General features: G+C 43.8%; 1 protein-coding gene across 2 annotated transcripts in view; it reads left to right on the top strand.

The window, feature by feature from the left end:
* ADGRG4 (adhesion G protein-coupled receptor G4) overlaps positions 1–16,614 on the top strand; it is a 1,454,718-nt gene that overhangs the window by 723,858 nt on the left and 714,246 nt on the right. For both annotated transcript variants that reach the window (XM_086918649.1, XM_086918650.1), the window contains exon 12: positions 12,649–12,781. In XM_086918649.1, coding sequence (XP_086774775.1) covers positions 12,649–12,781 — 133 coding nt within the window. The remainder of the gene's footprint in view (positions 1–12,648; positions 12,782–16,614) is intronic.

Below are 16,614 nucleotides of genomic sequence, written 5' to 3'. Positions count from 1 at the left end.
ATACATCTTTTAGTGAAAATGGTTTTAATATTCTGTGTTTGCAAACACCACTTTTAGAAAGTAGGTATTTGCTTGTCTAACCATTCAAACCTGCCGCTGCTGGGTTGTGTAGTAATATGTCTGATTTGTGAGTTACAGGGCTGGGGAGTTCCAGGAAATAGGCTGAGGCACCCGGTGGTGAATAGAGAGATCTGCATCTAGATGGGAGGGAGGTGTTGCACCTGAACCTTGAATAGGGCTGTGCATGCCTTTCACAATGCTGGCTCCGCCTCCTGGGGAGCGACTGATGTCTCTGCCCTGCACACTGAAAGAAGAGAAGGAGTCTTGTAAACAAAGTGCTCCAGGACTGTACTTGCCTTCCACAATGCTGGCTCCAACTCCTGCGGGGCATTTGATGTGCTTGCCCTGCACTGTGAAAGGAAAGGAGAAGTCTGGTAAACAGAGTGCTTCAGAAATGGTTTGGACTGGGCAAAGGCCCCTCTCCCCTCAGAGAACAAAGGATTTTGGGGTATAAATATTGGGACCCTGATCCCATGAAATTAGATCACTTTGAACTACAAGAAGAAACCTTTGCTGAGGAGAGGAACCTGAAGAAACTGAGGAGAGACTATTCCCAAGCTGAAGTGCTGCTTGGGGGATTGGCCTGCAGTGGTTGCCTTACTGCCAAAGGAAGGAGAAAGGAACTGTGTGTACTTTGCTTTCAACTTGTGAAGGATCTCCAAGGGCTTAGAAAAGAGCTTGCCTCCTGCGGAAGTCTCAAGGACAACAGACTTCACCCCCAAGCTCCCCAGAGTTCTTTTTGAAGTGTCTGCTGCTGTTTGGGGCCTTCTGAGGGACTGCGTGTTGCAAGGAGGTGGAAGGAGGGTGTCACCGCGGGAAACTGTTGCATTGCACCGCATTGACCAAGAGCACCTTGAATCCCCGAGAAGCGCTCCGCCTTCGGAGCTGATGCTGTCGCATCTTGGTTGTCGCCGCTGTAATTGTCGCATTGAGCGGAAGATTCACGCATCGTGGGAGAAGAGCGTCGTAGCCGGAGCTGTTGTGGCATCGTAATGGTGACGACCCTTTGCAAAGTTCCACCCAAGCTTACTTATAATGCTTGCCAGCCACTGGTGCCCGTCCATAGGAACATTGATTCATGTAAGTGACCACGAAACAAGTTCCCCATGAGGGCGCACAATGGCTAAGTGGGATATCATATCTTGTGTTGAGCTTAGCCTGACATTAGTGAAGAGGTCCACCCTTATACGTCATCAGCAGTTTGTAAGGAACAGCCCCATACTTCCTACTGTGTTCGAGTTGGAGGCTCTATTTTGGGATGAGCTGGAGCTAATAATTGGAGGGGGTGAGCGCAGTGTATTCACAGAGGGAATGGCTGCCAGCTACCCCTTCAGCACCTGCTGAGGAGAGGGGGTCCTTTGGCCCCTGCCACCCCTCAGTGGCCCAGTTGCTGTCTGCTCCTGTCTCCTGAAGCCTGTGAAATGTTAATCTAGCCAATCATAGACTGTTTCCTGGGTCTCGAAGAAGTGCACCCTTTGATGTACAGAACCTGGAGTCTGGCCGGAAATGGAAGGGAATATGTGAGGTCTTTATCACGTAGCTGCGGCTTGTCTTTCTGGAAGGTGGTTCACCTCTTTTGGACAGCAATGGAATTGGTATAGTCTAGGAAGAGGGAGACCCTCACATTGCCCACCAAGATAGGTGCTTGGTCTCTGGACACCTGCAACAGTGTATCAAAATCTCGATAGTTAAGGATTTTGCCCGCCATCGGTCGTGGAGGATCGCCAAGCATTGTTTTTTTGAGAGGAACCCTATTGGCCCTCTCGACTATAAACATGTCAGAGAGACCCATGGGAGCCACTGTCATTCAGAGCCATTCCTGTATAAACTGAGTAGCTCTTGTTTCTTTTTTGACCTCCTGAACACCATTAATGCAGATGTTATTGGGATGAGCTCTTCTCTCCATATTCTCCTCCCGACCCTGCAATAGATCCACTCGACGCTGAATCTATGCCACTTGCATAGTGAGTTGATCTGAGGCCAATGTGGAGAGCACCAGTTCATTCTCTTTGACCCTCTTGGATAATTTGCGATGGTCATCTATGGTAATGGCCTCTACTGACCGCTCGATCACCTGACAGGATTCTTTAATTTCCTGTAGGATTATGTCCAATGGATCCAGTGGAGGTGTCACTCCAGTTGAAGCCACATCAGTATCCACAGTCTTTTTGCTGGTACGCTTTCCAACGAGGGTGACGGGGGAAAGCCGACAAGGCTGACCTGTTTGCTTTGGTCTTGGTGCATTTTATGATTGTGTGTAGCAATCAATTGTAGGTTGTTACCCTCTCCTAGATCTGTGATTGTGCTGCAGTATTATGGGCCCACCCTATGACCCACCATCCACCAGTGCAGTGTTGCAGTTAGAGGGCCCCTCAGGGTTTCCCTACAGTCATCATTTGTCCCGATCCCCCTGAGGCCGCAATCCGAGGGCAGTGGGATGTGCTTCTTTAGGGTGCCATCATGTGGAAGGTAGGGTGTCAGCAGCAAACCAGCACCCTCGAGGAAAGTCACCAGGCCCTTTAGTCACCCCACCGAGGGCCCCAGGTCCATTTCACCTGTGTTTTCAGACTCTCTGGTTGCGCCTCCCAGGGACCCACCATCGTCCTCACAGCACTTGTTGTACCGCTAAACACCCAGCCAGGGGAAGAGAGGCTACGGTGACGACAAGCTTTGAGGGAGCATCAACACACTTTTTCCAAGGGCCGTCCCTACCGATTGGTGTCCACTACCAGGGATTGCCTCCTTACCCAGATCACCGCAGGGCGTGAGCTTCCGCACCCCCGCAGCTCCGATGTAGTGCTGTCCGCTAGCTGCCCCCTGCCTCCAGGCTCAGGTAGCACTCCTTGTCGGGCCAGCACCAAGGGTCACCAACACAGCATGACCTGACTATTACAGCCCCCTCACGTGCGGGGCCTGGAGCTCTTCATGTGTGGTCTTCTTTAGGGCTGGCGGGTCTTCAATGTGCTCCGCCCACCATCTTTCTCTCTCCCTGCTCAGCCCTCTAGTTCACTGAGACCGGGTTGGAGCCCCAGGGGCAGGCCAGTGGAATAGGTGCAGGGGAGGTGCTATACAAAGTGGGACCTAAGGGCACTGTATGGGGCTCCTCTGCTACACACCGGCCAACTACAAGGACCCCCCCATTTACTTCTTAGGCCATTACCAAGGCCTGGCTTCGTGGATTCCTTCTGTCCAAGCCAGGCCGAGCAGAGGACGCTTGCAGCCACTTTGTCCTGGTTTATCGTTCCGTCTGATTGCTCTGCCAGATGCTTCCTCCTAATTAGTGCTGGCAGTCATGTTCAGCTCCTCTGGGGGTCAGGAGCCTGCAGCACACTTGATTTCCTTGAGGCTGGCCCTTCAACAAGGAATCCTGTCTGCCATCTTGTCCCTTTGCATCTTGGGACTGCCAAGATAGGACACTCCAGCCTCCAGCTGGCTGTCACACGGCCCCGCCTGTCCCACAGCCAGACGTGGCCAACAGCAGAGGTCTGGCATTACTGGTGCTCTCTTTCAGGTGCACAGGCAAGTACTGACTCCTGAGGTCAGTAGCCGTCCACCATGTTGGCCGCGCAACATGGCCACCAACTGGGCGGTCTTGGTTATCCCAGCAGCGCTTCACAGTCTCGCTGCTGGATGTCACCGCCTCTCTGTTTGTACCCAGATATCATTACCTCTACTCCGGCAGTCGATGGCACTGGGAAAAATTAAATTTGGTGCAGATTACGGGGCCCGGACTCCAGAGCTCACCAGTTACCCATATGTCATGCTTGGACACTGGCCTGCCCCGTACAAGTTCTTGTTAAAGGGGGTTCTATAGCTATGAGATCTCATCTTTTGAAATCGTACTGCAAAGAAACACTCCCACCCACTGCTGCCTTAATCCTCTTCTCTGCGTCCATGTACAGCACATGAGGGCAACAGAAATTCCACCTCCAGAAAGGGCCAGTCAAGCAGTGCACTTGAGTAGCTCAATGGCTGCTCAGCACAGCCTGTCACATGACCGGGGAGCCACTATGCTAAACACAACACATCATACACTTGCTAGAGCAGATCACATAAAAAAGCAAAATCCTTACCGGACTAATCCCCCTTGGCTAACACTGTCTCAGAGACAGGAAAAACAGCAAGTGTTGGGGGGAGGAGGGCATTTGTCATCATGAAGTTCCTCCCTGTAGAAAGTGAAGAAATGAGTCATTATGCTGTCTTGAGGGGCGTGGCTCGTCCTTCTGTTTGAACTGGGATGTGAAGGACAGGTTAAGTAGTAATCCTCTTAAAAATGGTTATGCAATTATACACACCTGTGGGGGCAATGACAGATAACTCAGCCAGAAACTTCAATACATTGAAAGGGAAATCCTCCAATATAAGGTGGCCTCTGCACATCCTGCTTTTCATTTACCTCATCAAACTCTCTGAATCCCTCACAGCTGGACTGACCCCGATCATTGCTTAGAGTCGCTCACAGGAAAGCTCTACATGCCCTCACTGGTAGCCATGTTTCATAACACAAAGGTAACCCTGGTCCCTAATATATAATAGTTAAACAACAACTCTTGAATAAAGAAAATCTAAAACAATGCATTAATAAAGGAAATTAAATAACAATTTTCGACTGCCTAAGTGACAATGGGGTGCTAAATACGTGCTTTGTGCTCAGGCAATAGTGATACAAATACACAAAGAGTGTAGCACAATTTACACTATCTGCAAGCAACCTGTATATTCAAGATAATTATTAAAACTGTTCTCAGTTAATTGATGGGGTTGATCCACATACATAAAGGGAACATCACCAGGACTTGAACCAAAGTCTGCTCGAGAATGTGAAGAGTAATATCATATTGAAGCATATCAAAGTAATCTCTGTAAGGGGGATGTAGGTGCATTACGAAATTAATGAGAGGATATTGGTCTGGGCAAATTGGAAGACAGAGCAGGGCACCGAATCTATGAGAGCAATATATGCTTTGTTAGACCTGGCATCTTTGGCATGGTTTCCCCTCATTTTTTGCCTCTACCTCTTGTATTTTTGACGCTGTGCTGGATTTCGTTTTGGCTGGTTTAGATGCTTTGGGCACTTTGCCACTGATGATCAGTGTCAAAGTGCAAGTGTTCCCTAGGTAAATTGTTATTATGATTGGTTATCCATGATTGGCATATTTGTGTTACCAGGAGGTCCCTAGTAAAGGGCACTGAGTGTGCCAGGGCTGGTGATTCAAATGCTACTAGTGGGCCTCCAGCACTGATTGTGCCACCCACATGAGTAGCCCTAAAATGATGTCTCAGGCCTGCCACCGCGGTGCCTGTGTGCAGTTGCTAACTGCCATGCTGACCTGACCAGTGCTCACACTGACCAGGCCTAACCCTTCCCTTTCTGTACACATAGGACACCCCTATAGAAGGTCCTAGGTACCCCCCTGGGCTGGATGCAGTGTAGGTGAAAGTCAGAGCATGCACTAGTGTGTGTGACATGCTCTGTTATTGAATTACAGCCATTTTCGTTTCTCACTATTGAAAGGCTATCTTGCCCTCAGGCTATAATGGGGAATGCTGTGTATAATGTTTACCTGCATATCTTCCCATAGGAGCAAGATTGAAAATAAAAGTCTGGTACTGAACTCAGAATTTAATAACCCATCTTTTAGGAAGAATGCTTTTTAAATCCTGTGTTTGAAAACAACACTTTTAGAAATTGGCTGTTTTCTTGTCTGACCTTTCTGTGTGCCTTAGCCTGTTTGTGAAGTGACTGTCTGGTTTGTGAGTGACAGGGGCTGGGTGGCTCTCCCAGGCTGAGTGAGTCATCCCTGGGCTGAAAAGCTCCATCTGCATCTTGAGTGGTGAGAGGAGATAGCACCTGGGCCTGAATAGGGCTGTGTCTGCCTTCCACAATGCTGCCTCCACCTCCTGCTGGGCAGCTGACGACCCTGCCCCTCTCTCTCTCAAAGGAAATAAGAAGTCAAGTAAACAAAGTGCTCCAGGACTGACCAGAACTGGTTCTGACTAAGCCAAGGCCTCTCTGCCCTCAGAGAACAAAAAGAATATTGGTATAAAAAGGGCTACCCAGACTTTAGAAAGATAGATCATCCTTGAATCAAGAAGGAACCTGTGCCAAGGAGAAAGCTGGAAGACTGAAGAGGAAGGACTGTCCTGCTGTGTGTTTGTGGGCTGACCTGTAGTTGCTTTGCTGCTGTTGCTGTGTCCCCTTGCTTGAAGAGATCTCCAAGGACCTGAGGAGAGCTGGTCTCCTGTTAAGAATTTACAGGAACAGAAGGACTTCACCCCCAGCTTCCCCCTGAACTCTGCTGAGTGAGTTCTGCCCTTCCTAGAGTGTTTGATCCAATTGTGGGGCCTCTGGAAGTTGTTTAGGATAAAAAATACAGTAGTAGTGTTCCCTTAAAGGGAAGCGTCCGCACATTCACTAAGCAAACAGTAATCTAGCAATCATTAAAATATAACAATCCTACTGTGTATCTGTACACGGGTGCTAGGTTAGCCCCAAACACCTACTACCCAACGGTGTCGTCGGCACAACTGAATGTGCATCCAATTTGAATACAAAAACTAGGGCTTTTACAGCACACCACTCGTCCTTATTTAGTCTTGATTACATTTATCACACCTCTGGGTATAAATTACCCTCTACTACAAATGGAGACAATTCAACAATATTGATTTAACAGAAATCCAGAAATATCAACCTTCTTGCTGTCCAGCAGTCTTTATTCCTATTACAAAAATGTAAAAACTCCCAGCACACGATTTGCCGACACGTGTTTTGTCTTTTTTTAAGACTTTTTCAAGGCTGGAATGACAAACAATATTACAATAAATATACTATATACAATACATACATTTACATAAGACAACATATACACTCGGAACATGTCACAATATTTAAAAACTATATTCATAAACATATACTTATATATACACATGTGCTTGTATTGCACACAATGATAAACCACATAACAACGCATACATAGTACATGCATTCCTATTGCATACTCATCAAGATAACATGTGTGCATAAGGTGTACATGTTAACCACATACGTCCTATGTAAGTATAGAAATAGACAACAGACCCAAATCACCAGAATAAAATAAAAAAGTGAGTGATAAGACAAGCATAAGCGAGGTCTATGCTTGCCTGTAAGAAAGTGACAGGTATTAGAGATGTCATAAGCCCAATACCACATCAAATAATGGTGAGCATGCCAAAAGTCCGTGCATAAGTAGAGTATGTAACGAAAAAAAAAAACCATGGACGTTGAAATCAAAAGCCAGGATTGTAAATGGACCACAATTGGTCCTGTGTAACAGTGTGAATCCCAGAATCACCAGTCTGCCAATATGCGCACCCAAATCAGTTCTAGGAAATATAGAATTATAATAATGCATTGTCACAACAGTTGCTGTACCGAACGACGCAAGAATGGACATGAAATGACCATAACGACATCCTCATAACCCTGTCCACTTATCCACATGAAAGCATCAATGGTGGCCCCTAGTCCAAAAGTGCCCGCAAGGTTTATTGTGACCACTGACGCTACCACAAATCAACACAAACTGACCCATGCACCAATATCAATATAACAGTTCTTAAATCACAATGGCTCTCTTATCAATTGAAGCCCACCGTCTGCTCCCCCTGTTGCGATGGGTTCACCATAGATTGATGGCTAATAAAAAAACACAATCGGTCCCCTCACCCAAATGTCACAAGTGGAACCACGGGCACAGTCCTGATGTCCGTCCAATAAGTTTAGATAGTTCAATAAATTTCAAGGCTGGATGCGGGCAATCATTTCACCTGGAGAATTAAAATACGTATGTCACGCATGCATAGATTCCATATCCCTCTCAAATCCCAGTTAAGACTGTATCTGGTCACCCTAGTGCACTCCCCACTAGACTCATTTACCTCCTCTATGGATAATATTCATACGGTCAGGTCCAGTAGTATATGAACATATCCCCGTAAGTGCACCAATTGTCCGTTGTTTGCAACCGTAAATGGACCCTTATTGACGTCCCTGCTCCAATGCGAGCTGTAACCTACAACAATAGACCACAACAGATAAGAAAAAACCCCATGACCTCATCCTGTCAATATCTGAATGCCGCTCCGTGTCTCACACTCACCTTATAATTTACCAAACTGTCCTCCTTTACTGGTATACAGAGACTATACTGGTGTTACTATCCACCGCTTAAAGGGTTACTCTATTCGGAAATTACCAAACACATATCACCCCTTCCCAACTTGTGCGGTCCTACCATAGTACGTTGAGACCTAGAGCTGCAATCATTGATTAAAAAAACTCCAATTAGATTCAAATTAACTTCAAACATCCACGGACGGAGCCGACTCCCTCCTCATCACTAGCTCTTCACTCACCTTACAATGTTCGTAATCAGCAACCGATCCACACGTCCCTACAGTACAAAGGAAATGAGCAAGGCGGCCACACTGCTATTTACGTGTGAGTCAATCCCCTACCTGGTGAGCCACATTGTCTTCGATGAATCCAGCAACATAAAAAACGGTTATTGGTGTCTCCCAATTGCACATTAGAGTGGTGGCCATTTTAACCTTTCTAAATGGCTATTCAGGGCATGGTAAACATACCCTTGTTATATGATGTAGGGTGCCGAGATTGGCTTGAAAAAACAGAGTTGCCGTTAAAACCAAGATGTGTTCCCCTGGCTCATTATATATCCGTAATGACCAATAGTTGTCACTCAATCGGCGGCGGTGTCTGTTAAACCCAGGAAAATGTCTACCGGTAATTGAGGGTTGAGGACAGAGATCCTAGTTAGCTATCTGTGTGCCTCCTGCAATGATTCCCATAAAGCGGAGTAAAGCACAGTGAACCGGAGCTGAACCTTGTGGTGTTCATATTAAATATCAAGGAGGCCATGACAATAAACCGAAGTTCGCAAACAACTCAACAAGAGACACCCAGTAATGTAGAATTATGCATCGAGCTGTTATTGCTTCTTTGACAGTATCTCCCTCCAATTGACTTGCTCTGTGTGTTAGTATTAAGAGTGAGACAGAATAGCTTGAGACAGATAGATAAAGAATTGTGAGACAATCTTGACTTATGAAAGGGTGGTATTGTAGATCCACCCTAACCAGTGTATAAATATTATGTACCATTACACAAAGAAATGTCTGGAGTAGAAAAGCCTTAAATATATATACAATTAACCAGTCTAGATACAATGTTAAGGCATCCCCCTGCAACATCAGTACAGATATCAACAGTATTAAAATGTGTCTTAGATGGTCACCATCATAGTGTGTAATCACATCCCTATTGCATGCCCCTACTAGTGTCCTGAATATCAACATCCCCAAACAGAATTTAGGGCTTGATAATTAATGTGAGACCATATACCAGAATCCTGGCCGTTCTTATACATTTCAGTCTCTCAAAAACACATGGAGCTCTCGATCAGTGTTTAGCCCCTTGTCTACCGCTCGCAGTTTGATCAGCCATTTAGATTAAAGTTTTCTAAGAGCCACTGTTTCTATCCCCACCTCGTGGATTTATCTCAACTACAGCAATTCCATGAAATCTCAGTGACAGTATTTCAGAATTGGCATGCACATTGTTATAGTGTGCTGCATTGGGATAGTTCACATTGTGGTTATGAATGGCTCTGACATGCTCCTGTATTCTCTCTTTGAGCGGTCTTATCATGCTGCCAACGTAGATTAGATTGCATTGGCATACTATGCAGTAAACTGGATACTTTGTATTACAATTAATAAACTGCTGTATATGATGAGTCTGTTTGGTGTTGTAACAAAATGCCTTCTTTATATCTTCCGCAAACTGGCATACACTGCACATGGGTCATTTGTAGAAACCCTTCGGTTTCTCTGGCAACCACATATTTGTGTTTTTCCTCTGGAAGTTGTTGCCTGCTGTTTGGGGAGCTGGACAAGAAGAAAAGAAGAAGATCTGCAATTTTCACGCATCGCTCGTTTGCGAAGTGCATCGTCGACAGTGCAAGAGAATTCTCGTCGCCAGGAAGATCGTCGCAGCACCTGTTGTCGCTGCAAGAACCGGCACATATTTTGCTTGCGGAGCTCATTGCCTCAGTGCGGGAAGATACCTGTTGTGTGAGTATCGTCGCAGAGCCTGTCGTCGCTGGGTGAGAGCATCGCACCGCTAGCTTAAGGACCGCATCAACGCATTGAGGGGCCAGGAGAGGAGAAGATCAACGCTGCGCCGCGCATCGTTGCCGGACCGAAGATCGTTGCCGTCCCGAAGATTGTCGCATCGTGCCTGTGCGAGACGCTTCATACCGAACCTGCGCACTGGAATCCATTCAAGGTATCGCATCCCTCCCCATACATACTGGATTCATCGCAACTCTCCTGCTGCATACAGCGGGGTTGTCGCATCGCCTCCCCATGGTCTCAGGAGTGACGCATCGCTTGTTTTTCAATGCTGCAGCTTTCACCTCGAACTTTGGTCGCATCTACAGGTACTTTGGGCTAAACGTGACGCAACTGTGGATTATTTAGACTTAAACTCAATAACTCTTTGGAAATCATATTCCTGAACTGTGTATGTTGGATTTGTGTCGTTTTGGTCTTGTGTAGTCTTGATAAAGGTACTTTATTTTTCCAAACTGGTGTGGAGTCCATTTGTGGTGTTTTCACTGTGTTACTGTGAGTGTTGGTACAAATACTTTACACATTGCCTTTGATAAGCCCTTCTGCTCGTGCCAAGGTACCAAGGGTGTGAGCAGGGGTTACCTAAAGAGTGTATCCCCCTTACCCTGACTAGAAGCAAGGGTCCCCCATTTGGAGTGGTACATACCCCTGCCAACTAGAGACCCCCAGATCTATCATGCTTGAATAATACTATGGCCTTCTCACAATATCACCACTGATCAGAGGCAGCAAGCAAGCAACTTGCAGTCTGGCGGGGACCCGCAATGTATGATCGCACACCGAGGAACAATCAATCACCAAATCTGTGTGGTTGTGAAGTGCAGGTAATCGGGCATTGAAGAGTCCCTGCAGATTGCTTGCTGCCTCTGATCAGCAGTGTCCTGCTCGGACATTTTTTGAAGCAGATATAACGCGAAACACTGTTGCAGAAAAAAATGAACATATAATGCATTGCTTTTCTTTTCGAGGAAAGCTTGCTGTAGCAGAGAATATTAATTAATTTTTTTTTAAAAAATGGAAGACTCCCCTCCAAAAAAAGGAAAGTTTACACGAAAATGTATCAGAGAAGTCAAACTCCTACTGATCATTGTTGAGTGTTTCTGACCTACAAAGTGTTTTAGATCCGTTATCGTAACCTGTGTTGTCTCCTAATAACAAACGCTGTGTTGTATTAGCTCGAATGTCTACAGAGCAATCACAATGCAAGATTGTTTGTCTTTTGCATCTGTGAAATTGCTTACTTGGCTTTTCTCCATTTCCATCTTCTCCTTATTCATCGTTTGATTTTTTCTCTATCTGCACATAAGCAGCCTTCATTCACATGCAAGGTGTCACAACAGTGCTGAATGGAAACATCACTATGTTTCATGTTGTATGAAATGAAAAGCATTATTATTGCTGGATTGTGAGAATTATATGAAAACATTCTTACTTTTCTTCTCTACCCACCAACTCTTTCATCATTCTTTAATGTCTATTGCTCCTGTATTACTCTTACGCTTTATTCTACTTATGCCTATTCTTACTCAATCATACTTACTCTTACTACTTCACCTAATTAATCCTACCCTCTACTCCTCTATCTTCTACTTATTCTTACCTATTTACTTTGCCTTAATCCTATTTACTACTATTTACTACTACACTTACTCCTCCTTACTTCTACTCTTACTCCTGCTCTTGCTCCGACACCCTTTTCTTCTTACTTATATTCACTGCTACTCTTACTTCTACTTAAGCTTAATTTTACCCAATCCTTTGTTAACTCTTAAATTCTACTTCATACTCATAACTACTCCTGTCTACTCCTATTTACCCCACTCTGAATATTATTTCTTTCTACTTTTTACTATTCATATTCCAACACTTCCTACTACATGTTTTTGTTTTTACTCCTCTTACTTTTACTTACTATTATCATACTCCTGCTCATACTTGCTCCTACATCTACCTCTACTTTCTTATACTCTTTATGCCTACTTTTGTTCCTAATTACACTTATCTTTACTTCATCTTCTTCTACTGACTTCTGCTATCACATCTACTTACTCTAATCAATCTTATTTACTCGTACTTATGTAAGCTCCTACTTACATATTCTTATGCCTATCTAGTCCTAGTTAGGCATGTAGTTACTGCGCTGGTGTGTAAATAGCCAGCACTGGCAGAAGTCGCCAGACTGGACCATGCTTTATTGTTACATAGTTTTAAAGTTTGAATAGTTTCATTTTATTTGTTTCATATAGAAGTGCTCTGTGTATTCGGTGTTAGCCTCTGCTAGGCTTTGCCATCTGATGGCAATGTTTAGTCAATAACATGCCATTTAAGTGGGCTTTAGTCGCTTCATTGTACAGCTATGTAAACATGTCTTTAAAACAAATCTCTTTGCAGCTCTCGGATCTTGTCCACCAGAGTGCACCCCTTCCGAAGACAAGGGACACTACTGCTGGGGTGGGACCCAGCCAAAGGAAAGGAACTTTCAGTCGTGTAAGAAAAATGCCGAAGAGCTGGCTTCGAGAGAGTGGTAAGTCAAAGCTGCACTACTGCAGCACATTGTTCACAGCTCAAATGCAGAGGTTTAACATTACTAGCGTGAGTAAGTCATGTCTGTCAAAGTGAGTTTACTTAGACCTTGATCTTTAAAAGATTTACACATATAAATTACATCAAAATTGTAACACTAATGTTCAAACTAAAACAGATTCTAAACATCCGAGCATAAATAATGTAAGTTCCCCGGACATGTTACTGCAAGATACTCAACTTTTTACTAAAACTTCATTCACACATAATATACATCGCCTCGTATATCCTATATTTATAAATAGCTGCTTGCTGACTTTCCCTGATACCTTACTTCTTTAAAATTGCCCAAAATAATTCCTTCCGTTGCGCTAGAATCCAAAGACAATCAAATGAAATCTGCATTAAGTCCCCTTTCTTTCTTAAGCCACATTCACAAGTATTATTCTCATCTAAGAGAGTGTTGCAAGGATCCTGGCTCCTACACAGAACTGTGCACAGTGACCCAGGACATCAGTGAATTGTGGTGTACCAGAATCTCACCTCAGTACCTAGAAAAACCCCAACCAGCTAGCATCAGTGTCACATTAGCTCTTCGTCCTATAGCAAAGTAACCAATGATTAGACAACCTAGAACATGCGACTTAGCACCAACTCAGGAATGATGGGAAGTGAGAACACTCTTTCGTTATACTCTCATACCAGACCACAATAGGAGTAAATAAGAGACACGGGTAAGGTTAAACTATTTATTTTAATGGCGTGCTCTCAGGTGCAGTATCTTTGCCAACATAAGCAGACATATGATTAGAAACAATATGATCAGCATTATTAAAATTCCATAAAATACAAAGGGAGAAATCATACTACAATGATGGTGAAAGCAGGTCTATAGCACCTAGTTATAACACTCTCCCTATATAGGAACTATGTTTATAAGCTACAGAAGGTCTCTTAGGCTTGTTTTGGGGACCCCCATACCTCTCTGCTCAGCAAGAGTGAATCACATCAGGATCAGCAAAAGCTCTCTGCATCCCTGGGAACGCAAAATCTTCCAAGTGTGTGACATCATGACTGCAGTGTAATAATAAAGGCGCCAGGATTTCAGTTGGCTCGCAGCTGCCATTTGTTGTGTCTAAAAAACATTAGCCGATCAGTTCGAACAACAGCTACCATGTTATGATAACCGTGACAGCTTCAGCACTCACTGTGCAGACTAGGGTCACGATGTAAGTCTAGGGATGTCGAAAACAAGCCTTTCCCATGTTAAGAAATTGGCCCAGCCTAATGGTAAAATGGCATTTATACTTCTAATAAGCCATGCTAACATAACATGTGTTATGCCACACTACAAGAGATCCCTCAGCTTGTAAGGTTAAAACCTGCATCTCAGTTTTAAAAGGCACAATCTTAGATGTGCATTTGGTAGGAGTTCCAAGTAGGGGTGTGTTTCCTCATCCAACCATGGAGTTATCAGAGGAGATACGGATTTCTTGTTTCTTAGGTATCTCAAGTCGTCTTCCCTGACCATGATTTTTTCAACATTCGATAGCCTGCATTGTTAAGTGTCATATTGTCTGGCACATTCAGTCTTATTGTTAGTTTAATAAGTCATACATATTTTTCCTGACAGATCTTGCCCAATTTAAGTCACTGTTCTATTTCACATTGTGTAGAAATTTTGGGGGATCTGCATTATTTATTCTCATCCAGAATGTTATCATCTCCTCAAAAGTTAAAAAGCTCCATGTTTATTTATTTTATGTTATTTATAGAGCGCAACACTCATCCCAAGGGATATCAAGGCGCTGACAACCAAATTTGCTGGTAATTCTGCAGGGCTGTTGCTTAGAATTTAGGGAATAGGTGTGTTTTTAGTTTTTTCGGAACTGGAAGTAGTTAGAGGTAAGTCGTAGGTCTTGGAGGAGCTCATTCCACCTCTTGGTGGTCACCTCATGTCGTTAGACCAATCTCATTCCTGACAGCCTGGACCATAGTGGAGAGCGGCTGGGGCAATAGCCTTTTCAAACATTTACCCCCTTCATTATCCCAATTTGTTTCTACACTTCTACCAAATACCTTGTCTCTGTATTGGAACTGTGGCAGAATCATTCCTTGATATGCTGCCAATAAGTCCCTCTACTGATGGTAAAACATTTGCCTGCAAGGCTTCAATGTGCTCTTTCCATGACAAATTATTCACAAACCACATACTTATATTTACTAACTACCTTGGTTTTAGCATTACTTAGGAACCAGTTAAACTTTAACTTATTTTTCCCATATGGAAGTACTTTAGTTTTCTCCATATTTATTGTTAATGTTTTTCTTAATACAGGAATTTAAGAAAACATCTAGCTTTCTTTGCAGTCCAATTTCCGCCAAATTCATAATGACTAGATCGTCTACATAAACAAGGCTGTTAACGTGTACCGTTCATTTTGGGGCATAGGCTGTTTGGTATGCCTACGATTTTTGGCAGATCAGCTAAAAATTAGGAGAACAACAAAGGTGCCAGAATATAGGCTTGCCGGAGGCTGTTCTTGATATGCATTCTCCTTAAGAGAGACCCATGTGTATCTAATTCAACTTGTGCCCGATTCTCTCTATGTATTTCCTGTACAATCAACAGAAAATCATGCTGTCATTTATAATTTCTTAGTGCTTCCCACAGTAGGGCCCAATCAACAGTGTCAAATGCCGAACGGAAGTTGACAAAGTACCAATTTAGCCCCCCCTCCTAAACCCCCCCAGCTCTACTGATTTTTTTTAGCTATGCCCCTCAAACTAAAGCAATGATCTGCTGTGAATTGTCTCTCCTTGAAACTGCCATGCTCAATAGGAATGACCAGATTTGTTTCTGTCCATTCTTTCAATACCCCTAAAATGATTTTCGATATGTTTTTCCCACCCGCATCCAACAAATTAATTTCCTATGGTTTTGGTGGGCTGAGGCATTTCCTTTTTATAGTTGGATTTAATCACCGCCCCCTGCCAACTGTCTGGAAGAGTTCCTGTCTTTAAGATTTTTTGAAACAGGGGTAGAACAGCCTAGACCATCAGTTAATGCTTGTTCACTATGACCGCCGGTAGGTTATCTGGACTGCCTGCTCTTGTAAATTTTAGTGATTATATGTTCTTCTTAATTGTTCCTATGGAGAACTGCTCCCTTATTTCATCATTTATATCAAATGTGGATGGTAGCTGGGCATTTAAAACTCCTTTATTGTACACTTCTTCTAAGTATACAGTCCATGCTCCTTCTTCCACCCGACATCTCAGCTTTCCCTCTTTTTTTCACTAGGCGGTGTTGCACCAACTCCCAGAATTATTTTATATTATTAGTTCCAATTGTTTCAAACATGATTTTCCAGCATTTGTCATGGTAAGTCTGTTTCATACTGACTGTCAACGTTTTTAGCTCTCTCCCTAACTCAGTGAGACATTTTTTACCCTACTTGTCCCATGAAAACCTTATATACCTTTCCAGTTTCCTTATCGGCCTTTTTAGATGTCCACATTCCTCATCAAACCAGAGGTTTATATTTAATTTCTCAGACATTTTTCTACTCCCCTTAATATTTAATGCCTTTAACTCAAACTTTAAACATGCTACCACTTATTTAATTATATCCTCATACCAACTTTCAAATTGTGCATGTATCTCCTCTTCTTTGATCACATTATACTCGTGCCTGAAAGTTTTTAACAAGTTTAGGTGCTTCTCTGTTATCCTTCTAAGTAAACGTCTTTGAAAGCATATCTTTAAGGGTCACTCTTGCTTTCATTCATGGAAGATTCCCATATTTATCATTGTAAGCAGAGGATACTAAT

The sequence above is a fragment of the Lissotriton vulgaris genome, chromosome 4_1 (assembly GCF_964263255.1).
Source record: "Lissotriton vulgaris chromosome 4_1, aLisVul1.2, whole genome shotgun sequence".
In the NCBI taxonomy this organism is placed as follows: Eukaryota; Metazoa; Chordata; class Amphibia; order Caudata; family Salamandridae; genus Lissotriton; species Lissotriton vulgaris.
Note: the sequence above shows the minus strand (reverse complement) of the source record. Positions and strands in the feature narration are given on the sequence as shown.